The sequence below is a fragment of the Marmota flaviventris genome, chromosome 11, assembly GCF_047511675.1.
Source record: "Marmota flaviventris isolate mMarFla1 chromosome 11, mMarFla1.hap1, whole genome shotgun sequence".
Taxonomy (NCBI): domain Eukaryota; kingdom Metazoa; phylum Chordata; class Mammalia; order Rodentia; family Sciuridae; genus Marmota; species Marmota flaviventris.
In genome coordinates, this window is record NC_092508.1 from 34,270,276 (window position 1) to 34,288,798 (window position 18,523).

Here is an 18,523-nt window from a genome sequence, read left to right on the forward strand (position 1 = left end):
AGTGTTCCTGTCTCCCTGCCACTACTCCAACCACTGCCATTCATGTAGCACCTCCAATGTAACCTTATTTGGAAACAGTCTTTGCTGATATAATTAGTTAAGATGAAGCTGGACTAAATGAGAGTGGTCTCTAATGACAGGTGTCCTGATAAGACCATGTGAAGACACCAGGGAAGGTGCCTATGGAGAGACGAGTTGATCATTGGAGTTATGCTGCCATGAGCCAAGCAGCAACAGGAGCCACCAGAGGCTGGAAGAGGCAAGGAAGGAGTCTTCCCAGAATCCAGAAGGGGAGAGACCTGCTGATACTTTGATTTTGGACTTTCAGTTTCTCAAACTGTGAGAGAACAAATTTGTTGTTTTAATCTACCTACTTTGTGGCATAAATAGTGTTCAAGGACTAAAACAAGAGGTAACAAACTCTGCCAAGAAAGAGCCCCTGATCCTGTGCGCCTTTGTGTCCTATGGAGAAACTTGAGCAGATCTGAATCACAGAGACACTATACAAAAGTTTGCAGAGTAAATGGATGGTAAGGTGGAAGAAGGAGGGATTAAGATTTCAGCCCATTCCTGTCTGGAGATGCCTGAAGGCCCCAGGAAGGCTTGGAGGGGCGGGGAATGCCAAGGTGTGTAGGCGCTAATAACAGTCTTTCCCCACTGTGGGTCTTTGACTCCCTCTGAGAACACTGTTCTCACTGTCAGTAGAGAGTAAGGGATCTGATCCTACATTGTGAGTCATCAGCTGACCTGAAATAACACCTCTCCACTCCTAGCCTTGGTTCCTGGTGCATCAATTTAGAACTGAGGGGAAGACAAGGCCTTTCAAAAGGAGATTAAAAGTCATTGCTTGATTTAATTTTTTTTTTTTTTTTTTTTTTTTTGGTGAGATGAGGAGTTGGCTCCCATGGATGAGAGCAGTGAGGCTGTGGTTTAGTGAGAAGTGAACATCTAGGTGAAGAGAGGTGTGATAGAACAAAAAATTATTATTTAGTCTTTGTAGTTGGTTCTTGGTATAGAGCTTCTAAAACCCTGGAATGTGTTGTTGTCCCAGGAGACTTCACTCATTTCAGACACCAAGGTCAAATGGGGTGCCAGACTATTCACAGTCTTCCTGCTGACAGTTGATTTGGGATTTTCACTAGACCTGCTCAGTTTTGGTCATTTTCTGGAACAAAGAACTCAGGAAAGCACATTCCTTATGGTGCTTACCAATTCATTATAAAAGATACAACTCAGGGAGAGCTGAATGAAGAGACACATGGGGCGGGGCATGGGGGAAGGATTGTCTTTTGTCTGTTAATAAGATAACTCATGGATGCATAGGTGACTTTAGGATGAGGGGAACTGGTGTGTGCATGTGAGTGTGCGTGAGTGTGAGCATCCTTCAGCCCTTCCCACCTGTCCAGGTGGGGGGATTCTGGGCTGGTGAACCCCCAGAAGGCACAGGTACCCTGTGTCCCTCCCAGTTGGTGTTGGAGAGTTGGTTTAGGAAAGACAGAATATTTGGTGTCAGAAAGAAACCATTCAGGCAGCTGTCTGGGGTCCCAGCCATTAATCTAGTCCAGCTTGCAGACCTGTTAGTTAAACTTCCTCTATTTATAGAAAAGGTACCTTGCCCTGGAAGAGAAATGTGACTCAGAAGCCCAGGGCATCTCATCCTACCCATAGGAGCAAGAACCCTGGGAAGTCCCTCTGGGCTGTCCTGGAGAGGGGCTTAGGGCTGTCCTGGGTGACTTCTAGTGTTCCAGGAACCCTGCCAAGTGCTCTGCGTTCCATATTTCACAGAATCCTCATCAGTCTGAAGAGAGAGATTGTTATTATAACATTTTATGATGGAGGAAGCTGAGATTCAGAGAGGTTAAATAACTTGCTTTGACATACACACAAGGAGATCTAATGTGTGTAAGATTTTTCCCAGTTGCTGGGTTTTCTAATTTTGGTGGTCCGTAATGGCATAACAACCATTCCCAGTTTTCTAACAGCCTTCCTGCCCATGACTCATTGGGATACAGGGAAGACTTGTCCGTCCCAGTCCTCACATTATTTAAGTGACTCATCTGCATGCTGACCTTCCTCTTTCCTTTGGCTGGTGAATGACTTGCCTCTTCCATTTGCATATTTACCTTGGAAGATTTCTAATGCCCACTCCCATTTCCCCACCAGAACTGACAGATTCTTTAGAGAGGAAACTGCCAGCTAGTAGAGCAAAATGGAATGACTTCTCTGCCGAAGACTTAGCAGGACACCAAGGAGTGTTGCGGTCTCTGGGTATACAGATCAGGAGTAGCCTATTTTCCCCCACCCTGTTCCCTGAGATCCTTGAGCTCAGAAAGCACAGCAGCTGTTGTGGGTTCCTGTTCCTTTCTGAGTAGTGGGAGGCAACGGGGCCAGGAGTGTTCTGCCAGGAGGGTGACTTACCTGATGAAAGCTTGTTGCAGCAAAGCCCACAGAGAACTTCATGGGGATAATAGCAATGCCTTTCTTCTTCCAGTAGTTCTTCTTGTTGAACTCTTCCACTTGCATTCTTCTGCTGTAAAAGGAAGACCTTTCCAGACATTCGTTCCAACATCTTATCAGGGTCTCAGGGCTGAATGCTTGTTTGTAGATGGTTTTATCAACTGTTTTATACATGTTTTTCTCCCTAATCTGAAGGAGATGGGAAATACAGTCAGTAGTTGTGGTAAGACAGACACTGACCACCAAACACACTTAAAAAGTCTTTCCATTAAACTACAAACTTTGGTAGGGGGAAGGTCATTTTTTTTTCTTGTTTTCTTTGAATAGCATGCGGTGCTGTAAAAACAATTTTTTAAATCTCTTCATTAATGCATCTTTTAAGGTAGCTCCCCTATCCCCAGAAGTGGCAGGCAGTGGATAATGCCATGCCCTAGGCCTAGGGAAGCAGATTTTTCTTTTTTTCCCACAAGGTTCAGAGGATGAAGCAGAGCTGATAGACAGTATATTAAAACCAAGATTTAGTGTCATAACTGAGGATTTGTTCTGCTACAGAGGAGTATATTTGTATATAATGACAGAGAATCTCCTCTAAGTTTTCCAATTGCCTTTGGAATGTATGGTCAAGTTTTTTAAAGAATTTATTTGAATAGGGTGTGTTTTATAGCTTGGGAACTTGGAACACTCAAAGAAAAAAGTCTATTGAGAAATACCCAGGGGTTTTTCATTATCCCCATCTTGTTCCAATAACAATAAAAGGATTACTGTGTTGTTATCAGCAACAACACTGGAATAATACTATGTACTTAATGAGAACAAATATTTTAATGAATGTGAATTTATTCGATTCTGCAGGAGCACTATTGAGGTAAGTCATCTTGTCTTCATCTTATGGATAAGGAAACTGAGCCACAACGAGTGACTCTCTTTGTTCTTGGGGTTCCACTTGCCTAGATTACCTTCCCACCACTTGTGCCTATTGTTCCTCAAGGCCAATCTCAAGTGCCATCTTCTCCAGAAAGTTCTTCCTGATTCCTCTCCCTTCAAGCCACTGTGATGTCTTCTTCCTTTGTGCCCATGGTACATTTACCTGATGTCTCTTAAGAAATCTATTGTTTCCCTGGTACAATATGAGGTGTTCTTTTGTGTGGAGACCCTTGTCAATCTCCTCGACAATCACAAATTATAAACCTGGAGGTCCCTGTTGAATTTAGGGATAAAGAAGTTCAAGAAACAATGCCTAGAGAGTCCTTGCTGGTACAGAGGGTCTATATTGCAGAAAGGCTGGAAGTGGAAAAAGTAGACTAGGGTCTGATTGGAATGTGTGAGAAGTAGAAGAGCATTATCAACAATTACCCCAATTACTGAGGCTGCCTCTCCCTGTTCTAGTATACTGTACAACCTGTGTGCTTTCTAGTATATTACATAAAATAATAATTTTAGAGGGTATTCATTTGGCAGTATCTCTCAGAAGCTTTTCAGTGCACCAGAAGTCCATTTCTATAAGTTTAGTTTATCCTAGATACACCTACACAACGGGGTAAAATACACCCTTGGTACATATGTAACCAAGATGTTTATTGCAACATGATTTTGATAACCAAAACGAGTAACAACGTAAAGGTGTATCATATTACAAAGTCATGAAAAAAAAAGAATAGATCATTCCACTGACATGGTAAGATGACCATGACATATTGTCAGGTAGAAAAATAAATGTATAGAATGATATATATATTATGGTTCCATTTCGGTAAGTAACTATGTGCACATATATAGAGAGTATGTCAATATATATATATGTATATGAATACAAATGGATGGGTAAAGATAAAAAAGTAAACATGGGACTCTTAATAATAGTTACCTTTGACCAACAGGAATGAGGGATGAGAAAGAAGATGTTCACTTTTTACTTTGATTATTTCAGTGTGGTTTGAATATTTTGTGAGTAATTATTTGTATATAAATTAAAAAAAAAGAAAAAGAGAAATTTTTGCCTTAGGAGGGAAGAAGATAGGAGGAGATGAGTTCTTGTAGGTATCTCTTAATTTATTGAATGCTGAGCCAGGACTCATTTGTTTGTTTTTTCTAGTTCATTTCCTTGGGACAAGGTAGCCAATTTGCACCCTGGTCTAACTCTTCACCAACCTTGGTTATGACCTGATTACATTCCTACCATTTCTGGCGGGAGGCCACATTTGGCTGCTACAGCTGTGATGCAAGATTCTGTCACCAAGGTTCCTTGTGGGAAGCCAAACCCACGAAAAGCTGTATTGGATGGCAAATTTGTCATGCATGCACGGCCCCGGAATCTGAGGTTGCGGATTTTATATGCATTTTCCAGCTTTAGTATAAGAAATTCTGTTACCTAAAGTAGAAGGAGATATTCACATTTATTGGCCATCACATCCTGCCTCCCCCTCCTTTTCTCTAAAAATCAAGTACAATGAGTAAACACTCATCTGGAAATTTTGCACTCTTTTCACAATTAAGGATGTGGTTAGTTTTTTTTTTTTTTTAATGCTACCAGGGGCACTTAACCACTAAGCCACATCCTCAGCCCCTTTTTATACTTTATTTAAAGACAGGGTCTCACTGAGTAGCTTAGGGCCTTGCCAAGTTGCTGAGACTGGCATTGAGCTCTAGATTCTCCTGCCTCAGTCTCCCAAGCTGCTGGGATTAACAGGGATGCACCACCGCAGCCGAAGTTTTTTGCTATATCCCCAGCCCAACATGATTATTATTATTTTTTTAATATTTATTTATTTAGTTAGTTAGTTCTCGGCGGACACAACATCTTTGTTTGTAAGTGGTGTTGAGGATCGAATCTGGGCCGCACGCATGCCAGGTGAGCGCACTACCGCTTGAGCCACATCCCCAGCCCAACATGATTATTTTTTGATACACATACCAGCTCTGAGTCATCCAGTGTGCATCCTCCGTTAATATAGCACTCAATGTCTAGAGCTTTGATCCGCCCATTGTTCATGAATCCCACCTGTCACCAAATGATGGACATTTTACTGATAGGTTTAAAATTAACATGCCAAGAGCAGTCCATAGCCAAGTTCCCCTACTGAGCACAACTGGGGACAGACTTTGCTCCCTGTTCATTCTGTTGTGTACCATGCCTTGCTATTCCTTTGTTTTTGAGTTTGATTGATGAAGAACTCTTTGGATCTGAATTTTGCTGAGCCCTCTTCGCTCAACATGTAATTTTCTGTGCTTCAAAAGTTTTTGCTTGTCTTTCAGTGTGCAATTGCCACTCTTGTCTTCCTTACTCTCGGGAGATTCTCCTTCACTTTTTACTGGCTTTCTTTTTAATTTAGTCTGTGGTTTTCTCCTTGTGGAAAAGTCTCTGAGATTCCAAAATGTCCTGGGATGAATCACAGGGTCTCTCATTACGGAACAGACTGTAGAACTGAGGTCAACGATTGGATGTGCAGCAATAGCTACTCTCAATTCCCTAGGCAGGGAAGGCGCTTTGTAGATGGTTACAGGACCTAGAGAATGTGAGCCAGTGCTCCTGTAACTGTCTGGGAGGAGCTTAAGGCAGATCATAGGTTTCTGATGTTGCTATTCCCCTCCCTCCTACCCACTTGGGCCATCTTGTTTGGATAAGATGAATGAAAAGAAAAATCCCCACCCTCTATTCTGGTATTACCAAAAGATGACTGGCCCTGGTCCCTTTGCCCTTCTGAAAACAAAGATAATACACCTGAAGAAACTATATAACTGTATGGCTCTCATCATCTATTGCAAGAAAGATATCAAATAATAGACCACAGAGCAGTTAAGAACTATAGGAAAACCCACAAATTCAAAATGTATGATAGTTTTGACAAATTCTAGACTGAAGTTTGATTTTGACTTTTCATGAGAATTGCTAAGCCAAATAGCACTCTGTATAAGGCAGCAGAAAGAATTCTTCAACTGTTTAGGATAAACCTTTCAAGAATTTCGGAAATAATTATTTATGCAAAATATCTATTATGCTAATTTACAACCAGTTCTGAATAACCAAGCAAAACATAATTAGCAAGTCTGAATGAGGATATGTTTATACCTATGTATGCATATATATTATTATATTTTATAATATATTATATATATTATTATATTGGAAGTGACATTATATTTCTTTAAAAGTAAGATAAAATTTGGATTTTTCAAAAAGTTTACTTCTCTCTTTTTAATTATATTTTGTATTATGATAATTACCAAAATGTTAACAATTCAGAACTTCTTTAATAAGTATTATTACTGAATCAGTCTCATAACCATGACATAAAGGCTAATATATAATCCAGGCCAAAACAAAAAACACAAGATCCATCCTAACAATAGTAACTGCCACAATTCCAGCAGTTAGCCTCTAATTGCTCTTGGTCCTAGAAGATAATAATAGCTGTGACTATTAATTTCTGTGCATTTGAAGGTAAATAAAAAATTTAATGGCCAACCACAGTTCCTTTCTCTCTAATTATAAAAATTACTAATGCCAACAGAAGAAATAAAATAGCGTTGTGGAATGGGAAGCTGTGATTTTAGTAGTATGGATACTGCAATAATCTAAGGGAATGACAAAGTCAGATAGGGAATCTAACTGTGTGTATGCCACAAGCAATGCCCAGATAAAAATGTCTGTAACGCTTTGTATTACATTAGAACTATTCTGACAGCTCAATCACAAATTTTTTCAAGGTGGTTTTTTTTTGGGGGGCGGGGGGTACCATAGATGGAACCCAGGGGCGCTTAACCACTGAACCACTTCTCCATCCCTTTTTATATTTTATTTAGAGACAGGGTCTTTCACTGAGTTGCTGAAGGCTTTGCTAATTTGTTGAGGCTGGCTCTGAACTCATGATCCTCCTGCCTCAGCCTCCCAAGCTGCTGGCATTACAGGTGTGTACCATGGTGCCCTGCTCAATTACAAACTTGAAAAGTGGCATTGTCAACTAGATGCCAGCAAATAATTTTAATAGTGTTTATACTACAGTTGCATAAAAATGCAGTTAATGCAGTAGAAGTATTTTTTTTAAAGATGAGATCTTTTTATGTTATTCAGGCTGGTTTTGAATTTCTGGACTCAAGCTCTCCTCCCACATCAGCCACTCAAGTAGCTGTAACAACAGGCATGTGCCTTTGCTCCTGGCTTTACAATTTTAAATCCAATTGTTTTTTTTCATCTGCAAAGAGGTTTTGTGACACTTTTATGGTCACTTAGTGGAAACTTTCATAAAAAATGATTTTGCAGTTAAAATGACCAAATGTTTCCAAACATTTCTACTATAAAATAATTTTACATTCAAGAAGTTTTGGTGTAACAATGTTTGTATCTTGAGTTTTGTTTTCCCCTTCCAGTTCTGTGTATTGAACCCAGGGGCACTCAACCACTGAGCTATATCCCTGGCCCTTTTTAAATTTTTTGTTTTGGTCAGAGTCTCTCTAAGTTGCTGAGGCTGGCCGTGAGCTTGTGATCTTCCTGTATCAGGCTCCTGAGTAGCCAAAATTATAGTTGTGCACTACCATACCTCATGTTTTTGTATTTTGTGGGGCTAGGGATTGAACCCAGGGCCTTGTGCATGCTAGGCAAGCACTAGCTCTGAATACCGCCCAGTCCTATTTTTTTTTCTTTAAGGAGCTACTAATATAAAATCTTATTCCTTAAGTAGTGTTTTTATCATTGCTTCAAATTATATTTTCATTATTAAACCAGATTTGTTAAAAGTTCACCACGAAATGCTATGAATATGCAAATATATAGCATCTTCATTAATATTTTAGACAATAAGATTGTTTTTACAAAATCAAAATTAGTACAAAAAGAAGAAAACTATTCAAGTAAAAGGAATTATTTTTAATAATTTGATCTTTCAGACTTACTTTATATTTTCCAAATAACGGGTGCCTCCCTCCAGTTATTAACATGTCATCTTCACGATCAAGAACAAGACGAATGGGATGGCCAGTTCTAAAAAAAAAAAATCTTGGGTCAAATTCCCCATCCATCCCACCCACCCAACCCTCCACTCACCCCTCCATCTACTCCTTCACCTATCCACCTACGTATTTACGCAACCCTTATTTATCTTCCCATATCCATCTATCCATTCATTTACCTATTCATCCACTATCCACCTTCCCACTCATTTATGCCATTCATTTAACTGTCTCTCTATCCATCCCATAAAGATCTATGAATTGCATGCTGCATGTGCTAGACATTGATGTGAATTAATGTATGACTAAATGACTATTGTCTCTGTGATCGATAATTCAGTGTGAGAAAATCTAACTAAAGGGATTAATGTCACATGACAGTTAAGTTGCATTTTTATGGCTTCAAATTGACCTTCAAGTGTGATCCTCACCCAGATCCCATTATTATGCATCTCTCTGCAGCTAGTTATAAAGGAGAGAGCTTGAACAGATAAACGCAAAGTTAACAACAGTACTATAAAAACATCAGTTAAATGTAAAGATTCCAGGTTCATTGTCTAGTAATTCTGAATCAGTGGGGCTGGCATGGGGAGGCAGGAACTTCTACAATCTCAGGAGACTTTTAATACCCAGGAGGTTTGGGAACACTGTTCCAGGTGTCGGGGGGAGGGTGGGTCACGTAATGTATGGCAGTTGTTTGTGAAGGCAGGGTTGTATTTTAAGGCACAGGTTCCCACACTTGGCTGCACAATGGAACCACTGGGGAAGTTTTGGAATATTCCAATCCCTTGGTTGGTGATGGAAAGTGCAGGTGCTGGGATTTAAATGTTCCCCATGTAACTCCAATGTGCAGTCACATTTGAGAACTCTGAAAGGCCCAAGGCCTTGTGAGAACACAAAGAACTGATTCTCTCTTAATCACTTGGATCCCTTGTGGTTGAGATAGAGAGGGGTTAGATATGGAAAGAATGAAGATGAGGTTCAGATCCTGGTTTTCCCACCTGCAGACTAAGACACATGCTCTGAACTACACGGAGGTTGTCAAAGGAAGCAGTATCTGGGGACATTACAGATTGATGAAGCCTCTGACAAAATACCAAAGAAACAGCCATAGAAAATGAATGAATAACAGAAAAGCCAGCACCTATCATACATGAATGTTGAGGCATGAATGGCAAGTGAATTGGTGAGTTTTCCATTGCAGCAGTTAGCTCAGGAACCACCCACTCCTTCCTTTTTTTCCCATGATGGAGATGGAAGGCAGGGTCTTGCATGTACTAGGCAAGCACTCTACCACTGAGCTACACTCCCAGCCCCTAGGAGCTCTCTTTGAGGACAAGTCATCTGTCCACTGAGATAAACAGTTTGAGGGGGTGGTACTTCCCACATGCAGTGAGGCTGAGGATGGGGGGCGGGGTGGTTCTTTCCTCAATCCAAACTGTTCTGGGGTTGAGAGTAGAAAGGAAAGCCAGAGAATAATCCATTTGGACAGAGTGCCATGTTCTACCTGTAGGTCACCTTCTCTGAAGCTCAAGAATGGGCAGCCCCAGCTCTGGAGGTATTCATCCAATAAGACCACTTTATCTATTTAAAGCATATTAACTTATTCAAAGTCCTGGATATATTTGACTTTTGCAGTAACTCTAGAAGGGTGGGAAGGCTGAGCATGGTGCTGCGTACCTATAGTCCTAGCTACTTGGGATGACTTGAGGCCAGGAGTGTGCAAACAACCTGAGCAACATAGCAAGACTGTCTTTCAAAAAATAAAATAGAGAAAAGAAAAAGGTTGGTGATGTAGATCAGTGGGAAAGTGCTTACATAGAATGCATAAGATTCTAGGTTCAACCCTCAGTACTGAAGAACAGCCAAAATAAATGAAGAAGAGTGGGAGGATAAGTATTAATATCTACATTTTATAAACAGAGACTGAATTGCCAGGACTATGATAGTGACTATGACAGAAGCCAAAGTGACTCTACATTCTGTACCCTCTGTGTCCTCTAGCATACTTACTTGACAGCACCCACTGCTGCAATTGCCCCAAACACAGATGGCCTTCCCACCTTCCCTCCAAAACCTCCACCCACTCGTTTGACATGGCAGGTGATCCTGTTGATGGGGATGTTTAGAGTAGAGGACACTGTTTTCTGTAAAAGTGAGATAACAGGAAGATTTCTAAGAGGGAAATGGCAAAGAATTGTTTTGTTTCCGGAAACACAACATCACAGCAGAATATGTTCACATCTACCTTTGGTAAAAAAGTGGATAGTCCAAATTTGTCTTATGGAGCTCTGCTTAGTTCATTAATCTTCACAGAATAGTTCTTCCAGAAAAAAATGGAATTTACCAGAAGGGAAACTGTCACACCCCTGGATTCTTGTTCTAAGTTGGATTCCAAGTCAAATGCCTAGACCTAAAGTCCCACAGTGGTGAAAACCAGCAAATTCCTGGTATGTATGCAACTAAACCCTAGAGCACATTGTGGCTGGGGAAGTAAAAAAAAAATGTTCTGTAAGGTAATGTGCTGACTCTAAAGATTATCTGTAATGATTATTTTAGAGAAAAAATAATTTAGTGGTGTCATCCAATCTGAGAATTCATCTAAGCCGAATGGAAATAGACTAAAGTGACCATGGCTCTTCTTTTTATTACTTGATAATGCCAGAAAAAATAATAAAAACATTCTGAGGTCTAAGCTGCTTTACAGGTGTTCAATACTTGGATTCTAAAGTTTTGTAGGTAAATGGTTATCAACTATGGAGCTGTGGGGATTGCCCGCCATGATGGAATTACGAAGGTGGGGAGATGGGGAAGACCCTTGATCTTACCTGCACGTGGGCTGGATCCTGTGTGGACACATAAATGTCCAGTTCTTTGTCCTCTGTCTTTGGAATAACAAGCACTCTTTGTGTTTCCATGTAAAAGTGTTCCTGTCCTCCAACGTGGACCTCTCCTATTAAGCACAAGCACAGGACAACTTCTGAAGGTGTATGCTGCCTGGAGGCCACCATCTTGGGGAATTCAAAATCAAGTAAGACATGGACTGACTAGTTTGCATTTGCTCTGACTAAGGAATCAGGCATGTGTCTTATAGCAACTGGAGATAACAGTTGTGGAAGTTAAATGTGTCAGCTTCTGTTCCTTACTCTACCCTTAACTAATCACAATCTTAGGGATTTTTCTTCTATTTATTCTGCTGCTTACCTCCCAAATACAACACACACACACACATACACACAATTTGATTTTTTTTTTTTTTTTGATGATGGTGCTGGGGATTGAATCCATGGTCCTGAGCATTCGAAGCAAGTACTCTACCAATTAATCTATCTCCCTATCCCACACATAATTTGAAAGGAAGAGGTGTAAATTCAACAGAGCCCCAAGATTTTGGAGGATGATCTCTTTGGTGAGAAATTACATGCTCTTGAGGTATTGTTCAGTATTCAATCAGGCAAAATTCTACTAGCTATCCTGAGTTGCTTACCTTCAACAATTTGATCCACTTTTTCAAATGCCTCCTTAATGTTTCCTTGCTCAAGTTTTTTTTCAGGGCATAGGAATGAATTGTGTTTTATGGCATCCTGTGTAACAGGGGAAATCACAAAAGCCAGTTAGTCCTACTTTTTTCTTCCATCAGCTGTTTTTTTTTTCTCCTCTAATGAAAGTTACTATACTCCCCCAAATCACTGTCTCCTGGGATGTATGAAAGGTGTCAAGTAAGCAAGTACTGGAGCAGCAGGCCACTGTAGAGAGGGATGTCAAAAGGATTGTCTTCCAGATTTGCAGAGAAAACCAGCAAGAATTAGTGAAATGTTAAGAAGGATACTGAGAATTGAGGTCTGGGGGCAGTAGGATGGTCCAGGATGATAAATGCTCATTCCTCATTTTTAATGTGGATCTCCAGGGAACAGGCAATAAGTCCCAATGACTATAAGTGAGTTTCTGTTCCCTTTTTTCACCTTCTCCTTGAGAAAAACCACTGATATTAGACTAGGCTCACATGCAAGAACCCCTAACTCAAGAATCTGAAAAATTGAGGCTGTGTTGAGGCACAATAGGCAGGTCCTTACACATCCTGGGGCAAGACATCTTGAAAATAATACAGAAAGTTTGTTCATTTCTTTGAGTATCTGGGATATATCACAAGAGCCTTCCCAGTTCTTTGTTCCATGGTGTGTGTTGTTTGTTTTGTTTTGTTTTGGTGATGACAATAAGATGAACTGATTCACACATGAAGACTGGATGCCATTCCATTCCATGGACTGACCTACCAGCAGGTGATCCTTACTTAACCTGTGGATCCCAGCTGTCTTCCATTACTTCAGAAGGACACTCCTCTGCTACCTTCTTAGACTCCCCAAACCTAGGAGTCACAGCCTTTCTTGCTAATGATGATAACAGTGATAACATTTGCACCATGCACTGAACAATAACAGTATATTTACATGTCTTCTCACATTAATTTCATGATTATCTTGATTTTCTAGACAAAGAGACTGGGCTTAGAGAGGTGAAAATAACTTTCTCAAAGTCATGCTGCAAAGAAGTGAGGGAGGCAGTGTTCAAGCCCAGGCTCAGTTGTCAGAAACATCTTGCCTCATAATGAACACCTGATTTCTTAAAGCCACAAAAACCAAATCATATAGTTGAAAATTTCATGTTATGCTATACTGAGATCTCAATAAATCACTCTCTGCATGTACAGGGATGTTTATTTCCATATTGTAAATAGTAACTGAGATTTGCAGGCTCTAACTCAATGAGATCAAGGCATATAATTTTCTTACAAATGCTGTTTTTAGTGAGTGCTAATTATGAGCCGGGCACTGTTCTGAGCACTTTGTACATATGAACTCATTTTGTTTTATGATGAGACATATTATTATTACCACCAGATTACAGATGAAGAAACTGGCATAGAGATATTAAGTAACTTGCCTAAGGTTACACAGCTAGTAAGTAGTACAGCCTTGATTCAATTTTCCCAGTTTGGTTCTTGCACTTGTCCTTTTAACCACTACTCTACACCACCTTGTGTTTGTTGTGTAAGACAGATTCATATAAATAAACAAATTAATAGATGGATGAATCAGTATTGGTATATATGACTCTTATCACCTGCTTTTGGTCACAAAAGAATTATTTCCTGATTCTGGATCATCCTATTGAGGAAACTCTAGATCCCTATACACTCTGAATCTCAGAAAATTTCATGGTGTATCCTCTGGGTGCAATTTCACCCTTGGTAAAAATGGGGTTCAATTTGAAATTTCAAAAACCCGTAATAAGATCCTAGGACAACCTGGGGAAAGCGAGTGAGCCAAGAAAAATGGCCTAGACTCTTTGCCAACTTGGCAAATGGGAATTTGGAGCAGAGTTAATTTGGTTTAGAAATATTAAGAAATACTTTTTAAAAGTTATTTGAATATTGAGCAATTTGTACCTTTTAGGAACATTTTAAAATGCTCAAATGATTCACTAGGGTCTTCAATACTTTTTATGACCTGTCATAAGCACACAAACAAATTAGTTCTGAACCTGTCTCTTAGAACTTGCAAATCCTAGCTGCTGCAGTTGAGATCTAGAATGTACCCCAGAGGCTTGGTGGTGGAAACTTGAGGAAGTGGGGCCTAGTGGAAGGTTTTAGGTCACTGGGGGTGTGTCATTGAAGGGGGCTGTGGGACTGTAGTCCCTTCCTCTTTCTCTTCTTCCTGTCTCAGCCACAAGTTTTGCTCTACCATGTACTGCTGCCATGAAATACTACCTCACCATAGGCCCCAAAGCAACGGGGCCAATTGACTATGAATTGGTCTGACACTGTGAGCCAAAATTAACCATTTCTCTTTATAAGTTGATTATCTCAGGTATTTATTACAACAATGAAAAGTGAGCTAACATACCCATCCTCACTTGAATTGTGTTCTCCATTCGCTTTCCTGGAAATATCATCTGAAGTCCATTATATAGACTCCAATTGAGAGTGTAAAATTTCCATGAAATTCCACCATAAATTTCTCACTACTTTTGGGCTCCACCTTGGAAACATTATTTTTCTCAATATCCATTCTCATTATCTTCCACAAGTAATAGAATCCCCAATTTTTAGGGGATACATGGCCACATGGAATAAAATCTACATTTTCCATCTCCCCTTGAAGGTAGGTGTGGCACGTGACTAGGTTCTAATCAATGAAATATAATTAGGCATTTGTAACTGTGAAGTGTCCTGAAAGAGAGGGGGTATTTCTGTCCCCATTACTTCATTCTCTCTGTTGTTTGGAATGTGGGTTTAATGGCCAGAACTTCAGTAGCCATTGAGGACCAGAGGTGACCTGAAGAATGGAAACCATGCATACAGAGGGACTAGGTAGAAGGAGGCTGGATCCCTGACACAAGAACCCATATGCATGGCTTAAATATGTCCCCCACAGTCCATGTGTTGGAGACCCGATCCCTAATACAATAGTCTTGTGAGACAGGCACTTCAAATTAAAGAGTTGATCAGGTCACGAGGGCTCTATTTTCTTGAATGAGTTGATGCGGTTATTATGAGAAGGTTCTTTATCAAGAAGAGAGGGGGTTTGTTATAAAAGCAAGTTTGGCCTTCTCTTGCTCTCTCTCTCTCACACATGAACATGCACCCTCTATTGACCTTCTACCTTCTGCCATGGGATGATGAAGCACCATATGCAACCACCTAGTCATGGACTTCCCAGACTCCAGAACCATGAAAAACACATTTCTATTCATTATAAATTACCCATCTTAGGATTTCTGTTGTGGCAGCACAAAACAGATTAAGATACCACATAAGCCCTGGACAAACCACTGCTAGACTTTTTGAATGTGAGACAAAAACTTGTACACTGAGATTTTTTTAAAAAAATGTTCCTTGGAGTCAAAGATAATTTCAGTTCATACAAGTAATATCTTCCAGAGAAAACTTACTTTTCCAGGGAAAGCCAATCCCCCTCCTCTCCAAAATTCCTAAATCAGTATTGCACATTAAGATATTTACAAAGGCACTTTTGATTCTAAAATCTTAGTGTGAGACCTGCCAGCCCTGCTTACCTCTATGGTGAAGATTACAGGTTCCAGATCCTCATAGGTAATCTTTATCTTTTCAATTGCCTGCTTTGCCTGTATATCTGTCTCTGCAACTACAGCACAGATAACCTGGCCCACGCAAAGTACCTGTGGAAAGTACATGCATAAAGCAGATAGAACATTAGGGCAGGAATAGGCAGCTCTACTTCACCAATGCCTGGTATCTTAGATGTCATTTTTGAGCAATAATAACCACATTGGACTCATTCAACTATATGTGTTTGGCTCAAACTTCTAAAAACTTCTAATGTAAAATTTAAATAATATAGACAGCTCCATTTGCTATTTTGCTCAGTGAATATAAGTCCCAGAGTAGATATGAGATTGATTGTGAACTGAATCTACTGTGTCCTCTGTTGTGCTTGGTTCACATGTATCTCTTTCACAGATGTTACTTTAGAGTTTAAGGATAAGCAAAATATTTTTTGTTCAATGTGACTCCTATAGTAGACTGAATTGTAACCTCTCCCCCCACATCTCTGCCCTGGAAAATTTACATGTTGAAGCCCTATCCCACCCCCACCCCATGTGACTGTATTTGGAGATAGGACTTTGACAAAGGTAATGAAGGTTGAATGAGGTCATAGGGCAGAACCCTACTAAAATATGACTGGTGTCTTTATAAGAAGAGGAAGATACACCCTTGAGAATGGAATGCTCTTGAGAAAAGGCATGCCTGTGAGGATTCACTGAAAAAAATTACCTTCTGTAAGCTGGGCAGAGTCCTCAGGAGAAACCCAACCTGCCAACACCTTTATGTTGGACTTAGCCTCTAGACTTGGGAGAGGAAGCCTCTAGACTTCTGTTGTTTAAGCCTCCCAGCTGTGGAATTTTATTATGGTAACCCAAGCAGACTAACATAGTTCTAGACAGCCAACCTTTTCAGCTGGAGTTCAACTAAAAGAACAACCTCCATGGCTGGAGGAGAAATTGTTTGGGTCTCATTGAGAGATGACAGTAATACCTAACACTAGAGCCTTCATTATGCCAGTCACTGTCCAAAGCACTTTAAATGTATTAACTCATTTAAATCTTACAACTACACAGTGAAGTGGGTGCTATGCTCATTTCCTCTTTACAGATCATGAAACCCAAGGGCACACAGCTATGGAGTGGAAGGGCTGGAACAGGAACCTAGACTTTCTGGTCCCAAAGTCAAGTGCTCAATAAATAATTGTTAACTTTGAATTAAAAAGTCAGAGACAGGGCTGGGGATATAGCTCAGTTAGTAAAGTGCCTGCCTCACAAGCACAAGGCCCTGGGTTCAATCCCTATCACTACAATAAAAAAAGAAAAAAAAAGTCAGAGACAATAAGAGCAACTTTATTAAAAATGGAGTGTGTGAAGGAAGGTGGGACCCGGGTTCAGGAAGGAAGGGAATTCAGAAAAAATTAGAGGGAGTGGTTGTTTTTTGGTGCTCGCTCTCTATTTATTTATTTATTAGTTGTAGTTGGACACAATATCTTTATTTTATTTATTTTTATGTGGTACTGAGGTTTGAACCCAGGACCCCGCACATGGTAGGCGAGTGCTCTACCGCTAAGCCACAACCCCAGCCCCTGGTGCTCTCTTTTCTAGATCTTTCTAGGGCATTCTATCCTGATATAGAAAACTTTCTTGCATTTACTCTTTTTAAAAATATTTTTTCTTAGTTGTAGATGGACAAAATACCTTTGTTTCATTTATTTATTTTTATGTGGTGCTGAGGATCGAACCCAGTGCCTCACACTTGCTAGGCAAGCGCTGTACCTCTGAGCTACAACCCTAGCCCCACATTTAGTCTTCAGATGAGGGTAAATGGTCTCAAGAGCATATGGTACTTGAATTTTGACTGTAATATTTCCTTATGCTAAATTATTTCCTGACTCCAGAAAAGTAGTGCTAAATAACAAGGTTAGAGATAAAGAGGAGCTAGTGGGTGGCACTTCTACCTCCCATTGGTAGAAAGAGCTGGGGGCAGCTGAAGGTGGTACCTTGGTGGTTATCTGCCCAAAATCACCTGGGAAGGTGTGTTCCATACGCACCTCATCTACAGCCAACAATTTGTCATCTTCACCACCATTGGTGCCTGGAATGTCTTTAGCTGTTATCACATCAACCACCTCAGGTAGTTCAAGGGCCTCAGAGAAATCTATTGATCTGAAAATAAAGAGATATTTAAGAAGTAGAAATCAGCAAGATTTGAGGGCTTCAAACCTTTCATGGGCAGGCTATATGAGCAATGACCAAACGGATTTCATTTTACCCTGAGACTCCGTGTCATAAAAGAAATGCTTCTGCCATAGGAATACTCCCGTCTTTGTACCTATCAATAGTTGCTTAGCATAGCATGTTTGGCAACATAAAATGGCAATTCTTATAGAATGTAAAATTTTTCTCTTTTGGATCCCAGTTTTCTTGGACATCAGACCTTGTCAGAGATTGATTGTCTAGACATTAGTAACCATTCTTTAATTTGTACTCAACTAAGGTCATTTTGACCCACTTCTCTTCTTCTTATGATTATGCAAAGTCCCGTGGGAAATATCAATGTACCCAGAAATGAAATTATGATTATGGGCATTGCATTCCCTAATGGCTCAATTCAGCTTCTGTACCCCTGCTTGCTTGCAGCTATGCCAACCTGGATAAGATTTTTGCCTCTAAATATCCTAAAACCCTCAGGCTTGAGGCTGTTCCTTGCAGAGACAGTTTGGGGTCCTGCAGGGAGCAGTCACTGGCCAGCTAATAAAGACTCTGCAATTCAGACAAAGCTGGGACTTGGTGTGTTTTCTGAGCATCTTGCCCCATAACAGAACATGGTTGAAAATAAGAACATATAACAGTGAATTCACCCTGATCAGTCAGAATGGGCCTGCCATGGAGTTGGGTTCAGGGGATCCCCCTACTGGGCTAGGGAGTAACCTTCCAGTTGTGTGTATGGGGTGACAAGTGCTAGGGGAGGGGCAGTGTGACTGGCAAGGGACCTTCTCTGGAAGCTTAGAATATTGGTCATTGTTGAATAATGAAGTGT

General features: G+C 40.3%; 1 protein-coding gene across 1 annotated transcript in view; it reads right to left on the reverse strand.

Moving 5' to 3' along the window:
- Positions 1–18,523, reverse strand: part of LOC114097888 (aldehyde oxidase 2) — a 79,368-nt gene that overhangs the window by 28,035 nt on the left and 32,810 nt on the right. Inside the window, exons 18-26 of the mRNA XM_071619368.1 lie at positions 17,535–17,649; positions 15,475–15,597; positions 11,888–11,984; positions 11,229–11,353; positions 10,414–10,547; positions 8,344–8,431; positions 5,369–5,455; positions 4,634–4,825; positions 2,419–2,646 (exon numbers count right to left, since the gene is read on the reverse strand). Of these exons, the coding sequence (XP_071475469.1) occupies positions 2,419–2,646; positions 4,634–4,825; positions 5,369–5,455; positions 8,344–8,431; positions 10,414–10,547; positions 11,229–11,353; positions 11,888–11,984; positions 15,475–15,597; positions 17,535–17,649 (1,189 nt within the window). The remainder of the gene's footprint in view (positions 1–2,418; positions 2,647–4,633; positions 4,826–5,368; positions 5,456–8,343; positions 8,432–10,413; positions 10,548–11,228; positions 11,354–11,887; positions 11,985–15,474; positions 15,598–17,534; positions 17,650–18,523) is intronic.